Source organism: Bombina bombina, chromosome 6, assembly GCF_027579735.1.
Source record: "Bombina bombina isolate aBomBom1 chromosome 6, aBomBom1.pri, whole genome shotgun sequence".
NCBI lineage: Eukaryota > Metazoa > Chordata > Amphibia > Anura > Bombinatoridae > Bombina > Bombina bombina.
In genome coordinates, this window is record NC_069504.1 from 581,934,901 (window position 1) to 581,951,298 (window position 16,398).

Here is a 16,398-nt window from a genome sequence, read left to right on the forward strand (position 1 = left end):
CAATAACACAGCTTGGCATACCATCATGTGTCACAATACCTCAAGTTATGGATTTAAAATTGTATAAAGTAAATACCACACAACTATAATTTGGGATATTAACTAAATGTGTGCCAGATTCTTTACCACATTTACAGAGGGATTCTTCTGCTTGGGCTGTGTGTGTGTGTGGGCTGTGTGTGTGTGTGGGCTGTGTGTGTGTGGGCTGTGTGTGTGTGGGGGGGGGCTGTGTGTGTGTGGGGGGGCTGTGTGTGTGTGGGCGGGCTGTGTGTGTGTGGGTCGGCTGTGTGTGTGGGCTGTGTGTGTGTGTGTGGGCTGTGTGTGTGTGTGTGTGTGTGTGTGTGTGGGGGCTGTGTTTGTGGGGGGGGGGCTGTGTGTGTGTGGGTCGGCTGTGTGTGTGTGGGCTGTGTGTGTGTGTGTGGGCTGTGTGTGTGTGTGTGGGCTGTGTGTGTGTGTGTGTGTGGGCTGTGTGTGTGGGGGCTGTGTGTGTGTGGGCTGTGTGTGTGTGTGTGTGGGGTGTGTGTGTGTGTGTGTGTGGGCTGTGTGTGTGTGTGTGTGTGGGGTGTGTGTGTGTGTGTGTGTGGGCTGTGTGTGTGTGTGTGTGTGGGCTGTGTGTGTGTGTGGACTGTGTGTGTGTGGGCTGTGTGGGAGGGGGGTCTGTGTGTGTGTGTGAGAGGGGTGTGTGTGTGTGGGAGGGGTGTGTGTGTGGTCTGTGTCTGTGTGGTCTGTGTGTGTGGGTGGGCGGGCTGTGTGTGTGTGTGGGCTGTGTGTGTGTGTGGGCTGTGTGTGTGTGTGGGCTGTGTGTGTGTGGGCTGTGTGTGTGTGGGGGGCTGTGTGTGTGTGTGTGGGGGCTGTGTGTGTGTGTGTGGGGGCTGTGTGTGTGTGTGGGGGCTGTGTGTGTGGGAGGGGGTCTGTGTGTGTGTGGGGTCTGTCTGTGTGTGTGTGGGAGGGGGTCTGTGTGTGTGTGGGGTCTGTCTGTGTGTGTGTGCGGTGGGGGGTGTCTGTGTGTGTGGGGATGTCTGTGTGTGTGTAGGGTCTGTGTGTGGGGGCGTCTGTGTGTGTGGGGTCTGTGTGTGTGTGTGGGGGGTTTGTGTGTGTGTGTTGGGTCTGTCTGTGTGTGTGTGTGGGGGGGGTCTCTGTGTGTGGGGTCTGTGGGGGTGTGTTTGTGTGGGGGGGTCTGTGTGTGTGGGGGGGTCTGTGTGTGTGTGGGGGGTCTGTCTGTGTGTGTGTGTGTGGTCTGTCTGTGTGTGGGGGGGTCTGTCTGTGTGTTGGGGGTCTGTCTGTGTGTGGGGGTCTGTCTGTGTGTGTGAGGGGGGTCCGTGTGTGTGTGTGTGTGGGGGCGTCTGTGTGTGTATGTGGGGGGTCTGTCTGTGTGTGTGTGGGGGGGGGGGGAATCTGTCTGTTTGTGGGGGGGGGGTCCGTCTGTGTGTGTGTGTGGCATCTGTGTGTGTATGTGGGGGGTCTGTCTGTGTGTGTGTGGGGGGGGGGATCTGTCTGTGTGTGTGTGGGGGGGGTCTGTCTGTGTACACCTGTGTATGTATATATCTGTGTACCTGTGTATGTGTCTGAGTGTGTGGATGTATGTGTATATAAGTATCTCTGTGTGTGTGTGTATTAGATCTGTGTGTTTTTGTGGAAGAGTGCATTGCCCCATTTCTTTTAAGTATTTTTTGTTCTGGGTAGAAGCCTCGCTCTGTCATTCTGCCTAGGGACCTGCACTTGCTAGGGCCGGCCCTGGCGTCTCTGTAATGTTCTTGTTATCATAAGAAAACACATAAAAAATAAGGCCTAGTTCAACTCAACTGTTTATAATTCTTCATTATATACATAAACAGTTGTTCCAATAGTACAAATTGTATATTGCAATATATACAATGTTATAGTGCTCCACATTAGTGGATTTATATATATTTTTATATATATATATATATATATATATAAAATGTTGTGCATTACCTTAAATGATTTTTCTCCCATTTTTTTTTTTTTATAATTTTAAAAGCTGTGGGGACAGGGCGGGGCAGGGGTGGAGAATGGGCAGTGTTGGGGGTGGATATTGGGCGGGGTTGGAGGTGGGGAGAAAGGGGGCCCCATTTTGTCAGCCCGCAATGGTTAGGGCCGGCCCTGGTTGTGTCAGTGGTTTCTTACATGGATAATATCTTGTACAGGCTCCATCTTTACATTTAGCAGTATCTCATACAACAGACTTTTGTTGTTTCTTCAAGAGCATGGTTGGAAATCTAACAGGATTATTTTTCTGGGTGTAATAATCGACTCAGTCTCCATGACTGTCTTTGACAGAACAGAGAAGGTTGAAGTTACTCTCAGCTTGTGTAAATTTTCAGTCAGTTCCTTCTTATTGCACAGCTCTTTGTATGGAAGTTTAAGGTCTGATGATAGCTTCCTCAGATGCTATTCCTTTTGCTCCAAGCAGCTTTTGGTAGGAAAGTCCTTCAGGCAGCTGTTTCTGGGCATTAAATATTTTTGTATACATTTTTTCTGCATTAAAAAAATAAATAATAAAAACAAATCATCTAATCTAATTGGAATAAGTCTGGTCCCGCCCAGATTACTTGTATAGTCCACAGTTTGAGTATTAGGAGTAATGGATTGTAGACTCTCACCTCCTTTATGAAACAAAAACATAATTTATGCTTACATGATAAATTATTTTCTTTCAGATTGATGATGGTCCACAGTCCTCTGTAACATATGGGATATATTTCTCACCACTAGGTGGAGGTCAAGAACCCATGCAAGAGCTTTAAATACCTCCCACCTCTCTCTTTCTAGTTTTACATATAGCGTAGAGCAGGGCTCAGAATTTTAAGCCCTAAGCTGTTAGCCAGCACAAAATGTTACTTGCCACTTTTGATCCACCCACACCCACTTACCCTGCCACCTTTACATATGTTTAACCAATGTGAAACACATTATTGTGCAGTCATTTTTAATAATAAATTAACAAACATAAGTGCATAGCAGTTAGCAACATCAACTAGTGTTCTGGGGAAGAAAACAACTGGACAGAAAAAGGAAGTTATTGAGCTTAGAGAAAGCAGGGAGTGTTGACATTAATGTAAGGTCATAGCAGACCTGGAAAAAAATTGTTTTATAATTATCATCTCTCATCTATTTTTCTCCAATCTCTCTTTTTACCCCTCCCTTCTCTCTCAGGCCATATCTTCTCTTTACACACTTTCTCTCTCTTCTATCATATCTCTTCACTCCTTGTTTTCTCTACTCCTTTCTTTTGAATTATTATTGTGGTAGATTGGTTGTGGTAACTGTATTAAACCTACTATAGAGACATAAAAATAGAAACTCTGGTAGTTCCATTCCTTCAGAGTGCAATACAATGGTGAGACATATGATCTGGCATATTCCAAAAATAAAAAGAAATACTCTATTATGTGTATGAACATACAGCACCGTTCTAGTATATCTTTTAAAATACACAAGTTAGGAGCAGTTAAGATATGTTAGATCCTAGACTATTATAAGTTCTATAACCATACCTGAAATGGTATAAACCCTATAATTAGGCTGACCATATGTCCCGTTTTGAAAGGGACAGTACCGTTATTTTATGTTTCTTCCCCTGTCCCGTCGTTTCTTTAATAATATTCATTTTGTCCCGTTTTGAGGGTTATTAGACTGTGCGACCAGCGCAAGTGTCATTTTTTAGCACACATACCACTTACTAACATTTTTTAAACTCCCTGCCGGCAGGAAGGGTAGTTTTTTTTTTAACTGCAGGGTTTGGGTTGGGTAGCCATGCCCACATGATCCACAGCACCGCGTCTATGCCGCCCGCACTCAAAATTAGGGGCGTGATCATTGAAAGCAAGTGACAGCAGGTCAGTACTCAGTCGTGAGCTGTCAGACTGAGCTGAGGAGAGAGACTAGTCACGAGAGGGAAGTTAGAACTACTAGCTAGTGCCTAGTAAGGACAGGAGTCGGACTAGATCTGTCATCATCTGATGTGATGATCATCTGCCTCTGCCATCACCCGAATTAGTGGCTGACCATCACCAGAGAGATAATTCTTACCATCTTCTTGTGTCACAGTGTGAACATACAAACATAGTGATCAAGTAGATCAAATGTCTAAGTTCTGCAAGAATTGTGCATGGCCAAAGTAAGACCAGTGTCTGTGCCTGTCAATCAATTAAATTGTCATTAATTATGCTTTTTATTATGCTGCTGCAGTGCTGGTTGTACAGACGTTATAAATAACCATTATCATTATCAAGTAACTATTTCCACATTTTTCTCAGTTTATCCACCATGTAACAATGATTTTGGGCAACTCAGCTAAGGATAATTGTTGGCTTAATAGTTTATATTCATGTCATAAAAGAACTTTTGTTAAAATCTTACTTTTTTCCCTATGAATAAAGAATTTTAACCCTGTCCCGTTTTTGACATCTCAATGTCCCGTTTTTGTCTCAAGGAAATATGGTCAGCCTACCTATAATGGGGCCTATAAAAAGAAGATTGAGGATAAGTTCTCTCTTAGAATAGGTATAGAGATAGAAGGCTACAACTAACAAGAACACAAATATCAGCTAAGACACAAGAATCCATATGCAGAACCAGGGGATATTTCTGAGTGAATATACTACTCTTTGGATGTCTTTGTATCTAATGTGTGCTTAACATAGGGACTGTACTAAGATAAAGTTTGTTAAACCTATACAAAGGGGAAAGTGAACAATATTTTCCGCCATGAAAATGCCGAAACAGGTACCATATGCAGCTCCATCTCGGCCGTCGACAGAGCATGCCAATTAATAAGTTAATACACTCCACAGATCAAGAAAGTGACTAAGCAGGGTATTATTAGAACCCTGCACACACCCCTAAAGCTCAGGAGTAAATGGAGTAGGTTATATCCCATTAATGAACAGCCAAACATAGAGCAAGTAAAATTACATCTACATTCATGATAAATCACAGATGTAGTATCAAGGAAGCCCCCAGTATAAGACATATGGAAATGCAGTAATTATAGAACACACAACTCTTAAGTACGCACAATGAAGTTTTACCCCATTTTATAACACTCAGTCTCGAATACAGTTTATATCCAGTACCCTCAGGACAGTGCCCATCATATGAGGGGAAATCTAAGTGGAATATGTGAAAAGGCAATGTCCATTCTCATATCTTGGATAAAAGGGTTATTGATATGAGAAAGTCTACCCCGAGGGTCTTAGCTTCTAGCCGATTCCAGCCTTTGTATAGGGAAAGACCTGCTTTGCGCTATGGGTTTCCAACTGCTGTGTTGGTGAAAATGCATTACAGAATTTTCCATTGCTAGCCAAGGTCTCCATGGGGTAGTTTACCGGTTCTGCCGTCGGCTCACGGTCCCCTGTCAGGCAATGTGGAAACAGAGCACAAAGCTCCCTCTTCTGCCCACTAGCGCATAATAAGTTTTAAATCTGCGCTCTTGGGACCGGCGAGAGATTCTATCCGGTGTCAGCAGGGCAAGGAGGCACCTCAGCAAAGCTAAGCTGAGGTGTACAGGTTGTAATAGTACTTGCATACACAATATTTAGTTACTTGCTGCAGAATAAAAAAGGTAACATTTTAAAATTTAAAGTGACAGTAACGTTTTTTTGTGTTTAAATTTTTATTAAAATTTTAGTATTTTTTTGTGGTAATTTGTTCCATTGTGAGTCAGAATGGACCAAGATGACTTGCAAAATGCTTGTTTTAGTGATAATGTAAAAGGAACCACCTATCCCTTCTGTTCCTTATGTTTTGAGAGAACTTTAAATTACAGGCGTAGATTTTTTTTTATTTTTTTTTTCTGAGCCAACATTGTCTAAGGCGGATACTGTTTAGGTGCCTAACGACAATGTTCAATATATACCGCAGCTTTGTGTCCAAAAATTTTATCGCCCACTCATACAGTGTCCTGCGCTTCCTCTGTAACTCTGTAAGTGAGGTTACTGATGCTGTTGTTGCTATTTTAAATGCCCCCTCTCAGAAGCCTGAGGAGGAGGATACTTCGGTAGCATCTGAAGGTGAAATCTCAGACTCAGACAGTGTAATTCCTCCTACTTTTTCTGAAGTTGTATCCTTCAGGTTTCAGCTAGAACACCTCAGTCTGTTACTCAAAGAGGTTGTCAATCCTAAAAAGTCCAGTAAGCTACATAAGTATTTTGATGTACCTTCCATGGTGGAAGTTTTTTCCTGTACCAGATTGAGCTACTGATATTATTGCTAAGGAATGGGAGAGACTGGGTATCCCTTTTTCTCCATCCCCTGTATTTAAAGGGTTTCCTATAGCAGATTTTATCAACAAATCTTGACAGACGGTATCCAAAGTGGAAGGGGCAATTTCCACGCTAGCCAGGGGAACTACTATCCCTATAGAGGATAGTTGCTCTTTTATGGCTCCTATGGATAAGAAAATAGAGGATATGTACACCAGGGTTTACAAGGACAACCCAAGGTTTATATTGCTACTGTCACTAGTGTGGCAGCATACTGGTTGATGCAATTTCTGAATCTATTAAAAACAGACACTTCCCTTGAAGAAGTCCAGGATAGGATAAAGGCCCTTAAGTTGGCCAACTCCTTTATCACGGATGCTTCCCTTCAGGTTATTAAGCTGGGAGCTAAGATTTCGTTTTTTGCCATACTGGCCCGCAGAGCTTCTTGGTTAAAATCTTGGTCTGCGGATGTGTCATCTAAGTCTAAACTTCCTTACAAAGGAAAGACTTTGTTTGGGCCGGGGTTGACAGAACTAATTGCTGACATCACGGGAGGAAAGAGACTTTCCTCCTTCAGGATAAGATAATCAATAGGGATGTCAGAGTAATTTTCGTTCCTTTTGAAATTTCAAGGGAAATTCTTCCAATTCCTCCTCCAAGCAGGAGCAGTCCAAGCCTTCCTGGAATCTTGGAACATGGTAAGACAATCCAAAAAGCCTGCTATTGCATCAAAAGCAGCATGAGGGTCTGCCCCCGTTCCGGGACCGGACTTGTGGGGTGCAGATTTGCATTCTTCGTTCAGGTTTGGGTTTGAGATGTTCGGGGTCCCAGGGATACAAACTAGAATCAAGACCTTTCCTTCCAGGGGCAGTTTTCTGCTTTCAAGATTATCTGTAGACCAGACACAGAGAAAGGCATTCTTACACTGTGTTCGGGACCTTTTCCGACCTGGGAGTGATCGTTCCTGTTACAATGCAGGAACGAGGTTCGGGGTTCTATTCCAATCTGTTTGTGGTCCTCAAAAAGGGAACCTTCAGACCGATTTTAGATCTCAAGAGTCTAAACAAATTCCTCAGAGTACCGTCCTTCAAAATGGAAACTATTCGTTCCATTCTTCCTTTGGTCCAGGGTCAATTTATGACAGTGGATTTAAAGGACGCGTACCTGCATGTTCCCATACACAGGGACCATCACAAGTTTCTAAGATTTGCATTTCTAGCCAAACACTTTCAGTTTGTGGCTCTTCCATTCGGTCTTACCACAGTTACCAGATTTTCCTCAAAGGTCCTAGGATCCCTGCTAGCGGTGCTCCGATTGCGGGACATTGCAGTGACACCTTATCTGAATGACATTCTAGTTCAGGCGTCTTCCTTTCAATAAGAAAGATCTCACACTTAAATGTTGTTATCTTTCCTGTGGTCTCATGGATGGAAGGTGAATTTGGAAAAGAGTTCCTTAGTTCAAATTTCAAGGGTGATTTTCTGGGGAACCATAATAGATTCCTTATCAATGAAGATTTTTCTGACAGAGCCAGGAAATCAAAGATTTTTGATTCTTGCCTAGCACTTCAGTCCTCTCCTCGGCAATCAGTGGCTCAGTGCATGGAGGTAATTGGGCTGATGGTAGCAGCAATGGACATCATCCCCGTCATCCGTTTCCATCTCAGACCTCTGCAGTTAAGGCGCAGGCAGTGGAACGGAGATTATGCGGATCTGTCTCCTCGATTACAGCTGGAGCAGGAGGCAAGGGATTCTCTATTTTTGGTGGTTGTCTCCAGATCATCTCTCCCAGGGAACCTGCTTTCGCAGAACCTCTTGGGTGACTGTGACAACAGATGCCAGCCTTCTGGGAGGCTCTCTAAAGGCTCAGAGAACAGGGACTTGGTCAGAGTGTGTTCTTCCCATAAACATTCTATAACTGAGAGCAATCTTCAATGCTCTCCTGGCCTGGTCTCAGTTAACTTTGGCCCGGTTCTTCAGGTTCCAGTCGGACAATTTAGCCTCAGTGGTTTTCATCAACCATCAGGGAGGAGCTAGGAGTTCCTTGGCCAAGATCATTCAGTGGGCAGAGACCCACAATTGCTGTGGTGGACTTCCTGAGCAGGCAGACCTTTCACCCGGGGGAGTGGGAGCTCCATCCGGAAGTGTTTTCCAGCCTGATTCTCAAATGGGGTCAGCCAGAATTGGATTTCATGGCAACTCGGCAGAAGGCCAAGTTCCCGAGGTACGGGTCGATATCAAGAGACCCTCAGGCGGTTCTGAGAGTTGCTCTAGCGGTACCTTGAAATTTCAGTCTCGCATACCTATTGTCTCCGCTTGTTTCCTCGAGTCATTGCTTGAATCAAGCAGGAGAGGGCGTCGGTGACCCTCATTGCACCAGCGTGGCCTCGCAGGATTTGGTATGCAGACCTGGTGGACATGTCATCTCTTCCGTCTTGGAGACTTCAGTTGGGGAAGGATCTTCTATTTCAAGGGGCCTTCCTTCATACAAATCTAGTTTCTCAGAGTCTGACTGCTTGGAGATTGAACGCTTAAATTTATCCAAGCGTGGATTTCGGACTTGGTCATTGAGACCTTGATTCATGGAAACATGACTAGAAAGATTTACCATAAGAAGGTTTGGAGAAGGGTTTATTGGCAAGTTCCCTAAAGGGTCAAATATTTGCCTTCTCTATTTTGTTACTTAAGCGTCTGGGGCTATCCCAGACGTGCAATCTTTTTGTCAGGTCTTGGTCAGGCTCAGACCTGTGTTCAAACCAGTTACGCCTTCCTGGAGTATTATATTAGTTCTTCAGGTTCTTTAAGGGGCCCCGTTGGAGCCTAGGCATTCCTTAGATATTAAGTTGTTATCTTGGGAAGTTTTGGTTCTCGTAGAGTGTCAGAGCTCTCGGCATTACAGTATGAGTCCCCTTACCTTATTTTTCATCAGATAAGGTGGCCTTATATACTAAATTAGGGTTTCTCCCTAAAGTAGTTCCAGATCAGAACATTAATTAGGAGATTGTTGTTCCTTCCTTGTGTCCTAATCCTCCTCAGGAGGAATGGCTTCTACACAATCTGGACGTGGTACGTGCACTAAAATTCTATTTACAGGCGACTAAGGATTTTCGTCAGTTTTCTGTTTAACGTAAGGGACAGAAAGCTACGGCTGTTTCTCTTTCTTTGTGACTGAAAAGTATCACTGGCTTTGCCTATGAAACTGCTGGACAGCAGCCTCCTGAGGGAGTAACGGCTCTTTGTACGAGGGTTGTTTCCTGTTCCTGGGCATTCAAAGATGAAGCCTCTATGGAACAGATTTGCAAGGCTGTAACTTGGTACTCTCTTCACATTGTTTTCAAATTTCTATAAATCTGACTCTTTTTGCCTCGGATGAGGCCGCTTTTGTGAGAGAGGTTTTTCAAGCAGTAGTGCCTTCCATTTAGGTTTCCTGTTTTGTCCCTCCCTTATCATCTGTGTACTCTAGCTTGAGTATTGATTCCCAATAGTAATTAGATGATCCGTTAACTCATCGTGTCATTATAAAGAAAACAAAATTTATGCTTATCTGATAATTATATTTATTTCTTGACATGATGAGTCCACGGCCCTCTCTGTTATTTAGACAGGTTGTAAGTATGTTATAAACTTCAGACACCTCTGCACCTTGTTGCTTCCTTTCTCTCCTTTACTTTGGTCGAATGACTGGGGTGGAGGAAAGGGAGGTGATATTTAACAGCTTTGCTTTGGTGCTCTTTGCCGCCTCCTGCTGGGCAGGAGTGATATTCCCAATAGTAATTAGATGATTCGTGGACTCATCTTGTCAAGAAAGAAAGACATTTATCAGGTAAGCATAAATGTAGTTTTTTGAGGAAGATAATACCAGAGAGCAATAGGCTACTGGTTCTTTCTGAAAGGTTCCCCCTGCAAGTGTAAAGCCGTCTTCTATTATCTCTGGGGTTCCTGCTTTGTAAGGGTTTACCCGAACTCCGGTGTTTTGGTCCGGGATCCGTCGGGAGAATGGAATGGTGATCTCGGGTCTGGACTCAGAGGAGAGAGTGCTGCGATATTTGCTATAAGCCCTCCCGTCTGAGTATTTTTATAATAATGTGGTTTTTCGTAGCCTTCATTCATCTCACTGGAATCAACTGGGTTTGCAGTGCTAAGTAGCTCCATGTTAGTGCCCGGTCTATTAACAACTACACATGGCTGCTGTTTGTGCAATACTTGGGGCCTTAGGAGTGGGGGATCTGAGGCTCCGTCAACCCCACTCAGAATCAAGGTAGCATCTCCTTCTGCATCCGTAGCCTGATCAGTCTCCCGGATAGAGCCAAAAGCCTTTCTGATCACTTGTAATAAGGAGTTATGGTGTTGTTCCAGCACATATTCCAACTCCGACCTGAGCATAGTATCGATCTCCATGTTCCAACTCTTACTCAAGATGTGGTTGTAACCAGTTGGACAGTGAGCAGTTTTTATCCTATTGCAGGATATCGTAACCCCAGAGTTTGGGGGGTGGGGGATTTGCGGCAGCCCCAGACCTATGTTTCACTCCCCACACAGGACCCAACTTATAAAATCTGTACGTTGTTGTGTCTTGCAGGCTGCAAGATGGCTACCTGGCCTGTGGGGAAGCTGACTGCATAGTTGTCCCAAAGAGCATAGGCAGGAGCACTGTCAATTCATCAGCTCTCAGTCGCTATCAGTTCCTTGTCGATTGATCATACATAAAAATATGAAATATTAGAGAGATATAACAAGTTAAAAGTCTTCTGAACTCTAGGAGCTTCACTGATACGCAACTTGCCGCTTTGACATCGGGCTCCGCCCACTCTCTAAACTTTATCTTTTTCTCCATTTTCCCTTTTATGCTCCAATCTCTCTCTGCCCCTGTTTACCCTCTCAGAAATAACAGTCTAAGCACTAATGGGGTCCCTATAGCCCTAGAGGAATAACATATCCTTGTCCTTTCATGGATAGATAATATATCCCTTTAGAAGTTTAGATAATATTTGCAGACATTCACTCACTAACTTTCACTCGCCAATGTTAAATTTCCACTCAACAATAGTTAGTGGAAATTTTGAGCCCTGGTGTAGAGAATAGGAAAGACAAAGCAGGATCTGAGGAGGTGTCATTAAAACTGTCAGCCAAAAATTTAAATGGGCTGGTCCAGTGGACATCATCATTCCTAAAGAAGAGAGTTGATCAGGTAAGCATAAATTATGTTTTCTTTCGTAAAATGATTATGGTCCCCAGTCCTCCATAACATATGGGATTAATACCCAAACAGATGGCCTATGTTATGGACAGAGTGGGACTATTTTAATGGCAGTTCCTATTTAGCTGACACTGCAGCGTGAAGGACATTCCTGAAAAAATCTGCTTGTGAAGAAGCAAAAACATAAAAGCAATTGAATTTGGTAAATTATGCAGAGAAGACCTGTAGCAGCCTTGCAAATCTTTTCCAAACAAGCATCATTTTTGAAAGCCCACAATGTTGCAACTGCTCTTGTAGAATGAGCTGTAATATGCTTGGAAGGCAACCTTTCCACCACCAATTTAGCCTTGTGAATCCCTTGTTTAAGCCAAGAAGCCATCGCTACCTTAGAAGATTTTTGTCCCTTAAGAATGGACAAACTAGAAAATTGTCTGAGATTTTTAGTGGCTTGTAGATAGAACTTCAAAGCCCTGACTACATCAAGATTAAGTAACAGACACTCTTTAGAGTTAGCAGGATCGGGACACAATAAAGTAACAATAATCACCTGATTGATATTTTCTGTAGAAACTACATTAGGAAGGAAATCATATTTAGTATGAAGTAAAGCCTTATCCTTGTGAATAATTAAAAACAGAGAATCACAAGACAGTGCTGATAATACATAAACAGATTGCTGACAGAAAAAGCAACAGTTTGATGCCAACGGAATGCATTGGTTCAAAATAAGAACCTTGTAATACAGAATGAACTAAATTCAAATTCCAAGGCGGCGAAATAGGTGTTTCAACTGCCCTAATTCGAACTAACTAACTTTAGCCAACATCCAATGAAGAAGAACAGATAAGGCAGAAATCTGACCCCTAAGAGAACTAGCAGACAAACCCATGTCAAGGCCATTTTGTATAAAATTGAAGGAATCCTAAATGAATACCAAGAGTAACCTTTGGATTAACACCACTGAAAATAAGCCTTCCAAATCTTGAGATAAATACTTTGTGTTTAAGGCTTTCTAGTCTGTATCAGAGTAACTATGAGAGATACTGTATATATACATACACACACAGCGGTACATATCTCTCACTATTTGCACTTAGCATAAATAGAATTATATACTGTTCTTACAAATCTATATACATGAATGCACATGGAAAATGTTTGCATTGTTGAGCAATAAATACTGTATATACAGTCCATCATATTGACATATACCCATAACTGTGTATATCATAACACAGAGTACATTAATGAAATAACATTTCTAAGGACATAGAATGTACTGTAGTATACAATATTAACCTATCTGCACAGACACGTTGCCAGTGAAAGCAGTACAATGCTATATGTTCTTATGTATAAGCATTTCTTTGAATCACTGAAATATAAGAAACATGTTCTATCTTATATATTTGAATTACTATTGCAGACAGGTGTAATTATACTAAATACACAAAAACCTCAAATACTTATACAACGTGCCCCCCCTGCCTAACCGAGGTCTCCTCTACTGAACCGCTGACTGCCCTGAGCATTTAGCAGTTTTCTTAAAGGACCAGACACATTTAAAAGTGCCCTAAAGTTGACCCCAGAGCTTCCAGATGGCTAAAAAGTCTTACCTGGCTATGTCCCCAAATTAAATCCCTATGCAAGTAGCTGGAACAACCTCTATTCTCAACCTTCAACTAGAAGAGATGGGAGGTATTTAAAGCGCTTGTATGGATCTTGACCTCCACCTAGTGGTGAGAAAAATATCCCATATGTTACAGAGCACTGTGGACCCATCATCATTTTACGAAATAAATATAGATTATGCTTTTCTGATAAATTAATTTCTTTCATGGTGGTGAGAGTCCTCGAGCCCACGCCCATTATTTTCTATCTTTAATTGTTTTGTTTTTTTTTGGTGACAATTCAACTATGCATCTCTTTTTTTTCCCATGCTGCTTTTTTTATTGCCCTTGTTTTTGTTTCCTACCTTCTTCTTTTCTGGCTCTTGGAGTTTTGGGATCTTTGCCCCATCCTAGTGTCCAGGAGTAATGGATCGTAGACTCTCACCACCATGAAAGAAATTAATTTATCAGGAAAGCATAAATGATATTTTTAAATGCTATCTTATAGTGGTTAAAGATGACGTTTTATGCAATTATTTTTAGATTGGTGTTATGTATTCCTAAGATAATTTTATATTTTGCTCTCCCTCATATAGGAATTCATGGAGAAGGCTCTACCTTCAGCACTCTTTACGGCTTGCTGATGTGGGATATAATCTTTATGGAGGGTATTCCAGATGTGTTCCGAAATGCTTATCAGGTAGTTTGTTTTATTGACATTAAAGGGTCAGTAAACACTAATTTCTCTCTCACACTTAAAGGGACATAAAATTTCTTTCATGATTCAGACAGAAAACACAAATAAAAAAAAAAAGGTTTTTAAATGTTTCAGATTGCCTAAACCAGCTATTTAGATTGCAGTATTTAAAGGTTACAGCAGTGTGGGACAAGCACACTTTTTACACAAAAGCAAGAGGTGTTTAAGTGTAGTAAACTTTATGAATGAAATTGAATAGTGGTTGATACTTAGAGAATATTTATTGCATAGTATCCATATAACAAAGTTTAATTGCACTTTTCATTTGAATTAGTTCAGAACTGTTTTGTTAACTAGTCCTCAAGCATTTAATTAGATTGAATAGCATTATTACTGTACATGGGTTAGACTACGTAGGTTTGAGCTGATTTAGAGAGATGTTTGAAAAGACTATGAACCCAAGAACATTTCTTCTAGACATGTGCATTTGTTTTATTTGTAGTAAAAGGGAATGACAAATCTATCTGCCGCCAGCAGCATTCAGCTCTTTTCGAAGCCAGATTTTTTTTCTTGTGAAAGTGAAAAACACTGAGATCTGTGCAAATCCAGATCTTTGTGTATAAGAAATCCGGTTTCCGAAAAGAGCTGAATGCCGCTAGCAGCTGCGACATTTGGCATTTGTTTTACTACAAAGAAATGACTTCTGTGCCACGTGTAACTGCTTAGTATGTTTGTTCTAGGCATTCCCTTTGGACTTGCACACAGACAGCTTTTTTGAGAACAGACGAGATGCCATTGAAAGCCGTCTAAAGCTGATCCATGAATCTTCCACAGAAGTCCTGGCCCAGCTCATTGCAGATGTGTGGCAAGCTCATGAGGGCAAGGTGGCAGCTTTAGTCAGCTGGGAACGTTTCTCTTCTCTCCAGCAGGTTCAGGTGCATACTGGGCTATCTGCTTTTAATTGCTTTTCCCAACAAATAGATCATCATTGGGTTGTGCTACTTAAAGGGACAGTCAGCACCAGCATTTTTGTTGTTTTAAAAGATAGATAATCCCTTAATTACCATTTTCCCAGTTTTGCTTAACCAACACAGTTATAATTATACACGTTTTACCTCTGTAATTACCTTGTATCTAAGCCTCAGCAGGCTGCCCCCTTATTTCAGTTCTTTTGACAGACTTGTATTTTAGACAATCAGAGCTGTCTCCATGGTAAATTCACGTGCATGAGCTCAATGTTATCTATATGAAACACGTGAACTAATGCCCTCTAGTGGTGAAAACTGCATTTAGATTAGAGGCGGCCTTCAAGGTCTAAGAAATTAGCATATGAACCTCCTAGGTTTAGCTTTCAACTAAGAATGCCAAGAGAACAAAGCAAAATTGGTGATAAAAGTAAATTGGAAAGGTATTTAAAATTACATGCCCTATTTGAAACATGAAAGTTTTTTGGGCTTGACTGTCTCTTTAAAGTATTTTCCTTGTACAAAATAACAGATTAATAAATTGTGACACATATTTACTAATATTTTTATTGATAAAAAATGACCCCCCCCCCCACCACCATGTAATGGTAACTATGAAAGAAAACACATCATTCAGTTTTATATGGCAAAGATAAGGAATACTTGCAGGAACCAAACACATAGGTATTTGCTTCCATTTCCATGTTAGTAAAGATAAACCCTCTCATCTGCCTTTTTTTATTGGCTAACTGAGGATTTGTACCTTGTTTGCAAAGAAAGTAAAAGTCCTTTTGTAAGAAAATAACAAAAGTGATGTCCATTTTTTTTAAAATGTATTTTTATTTATAAAAATAAGGACACAGGTCCCTTTGTCAGGCATTCTGACGAATTAATAAAGCTCAAGATTCATATTTTAGTACGTCCCTTCAAACATTGGCTTGGAACTCTATTGTCCTTTTCATGTGCTCATAGCATTTCATTAACATAAAAACATTTTGCATTTCAGAGTTTGGTGTCCTGCTTTGGGGGACCATTTTTAAGTGGTGTATGTAAAATAATGTCAAAGAATATTAGACACTGCCGGGGAGGGTTGCCAGATCTGGTTGTATGGAATCTACAGAGAAAACATTACAAGGTAAAGTACATTTGATCATATTACCCATGTGTTTTTTCTTCGCAGGTGCTTGTAGTAATAGGAAAGGCTTTGCAGTATTTTTTTAATGTAAAAGTAAATGTAAAAATATTGTACAGTAGAATCTCAATTATCCGGAACTCAAGCAACCGGAAAAAAAATAATGTTAGAGCATAAATGTGCTAAAGAAACAGTCCGGATCTCTTTAAACAGCAGAAGCTGCGGTAGCTGCATTAAATAGAGCGATAGACACACTTATCTGCACCGCTGCACTTACGATTGCATCATCTGATTGAGCCGTTCTCGGAATTTGTTATTGATTAAGCATCCTGTTGAAGCCTCATACGATATGTATATCCTGTCTAGTGTGCGCCTCTAACTGGTTCCTGCCCATGTGATCCATTATAGAACTAGTTATACATATTTTTAATAGTGACTCTCAAGCAACCGGAAATACACTTATCCGGAATATACCGATCCCCATGGGTGCCGGTTAATTGAGATTCTACTGTATTGTGAAAAACTGCTGTAGTTAAGTCAGAAGCCAATGCAGACATTTGTTACTCCAGTA

At 41.6% G+C, this 16,398-nt stretch overlaps 1 protein-coding gene across 2 annotated transcripts in view; it reads left to right on the forward strand.

The window, feature by feature from the left end:
* The window catches only part of FAN1 (FANCD2 and FANCI associated nuclease 1), a 146,879-nt gene that overhangs the window by 123,275 nt on the left and 7,206 nt on the right, over positions 1-16,398 (forward strand). For both annotated transcript variants that reach the window (XM_053717555.1, XM_053717556.1), the window contains exons 11-13: positions 13,630-13,733; positions 14,471-14,665; positions 15,702-15,830. In XM_053717555.1, coding sequence (XP_053573530.1) covers positions 13,630-13,733; positions 14,471-14,665; positions 15,702-15,830 — 428 coding nt within the window. The remainder of the gene's footprint in view (positions 1-13,629; positions 13,734-14,470; positions 14,666-15,701; positions 15,831-16,398) is intronic.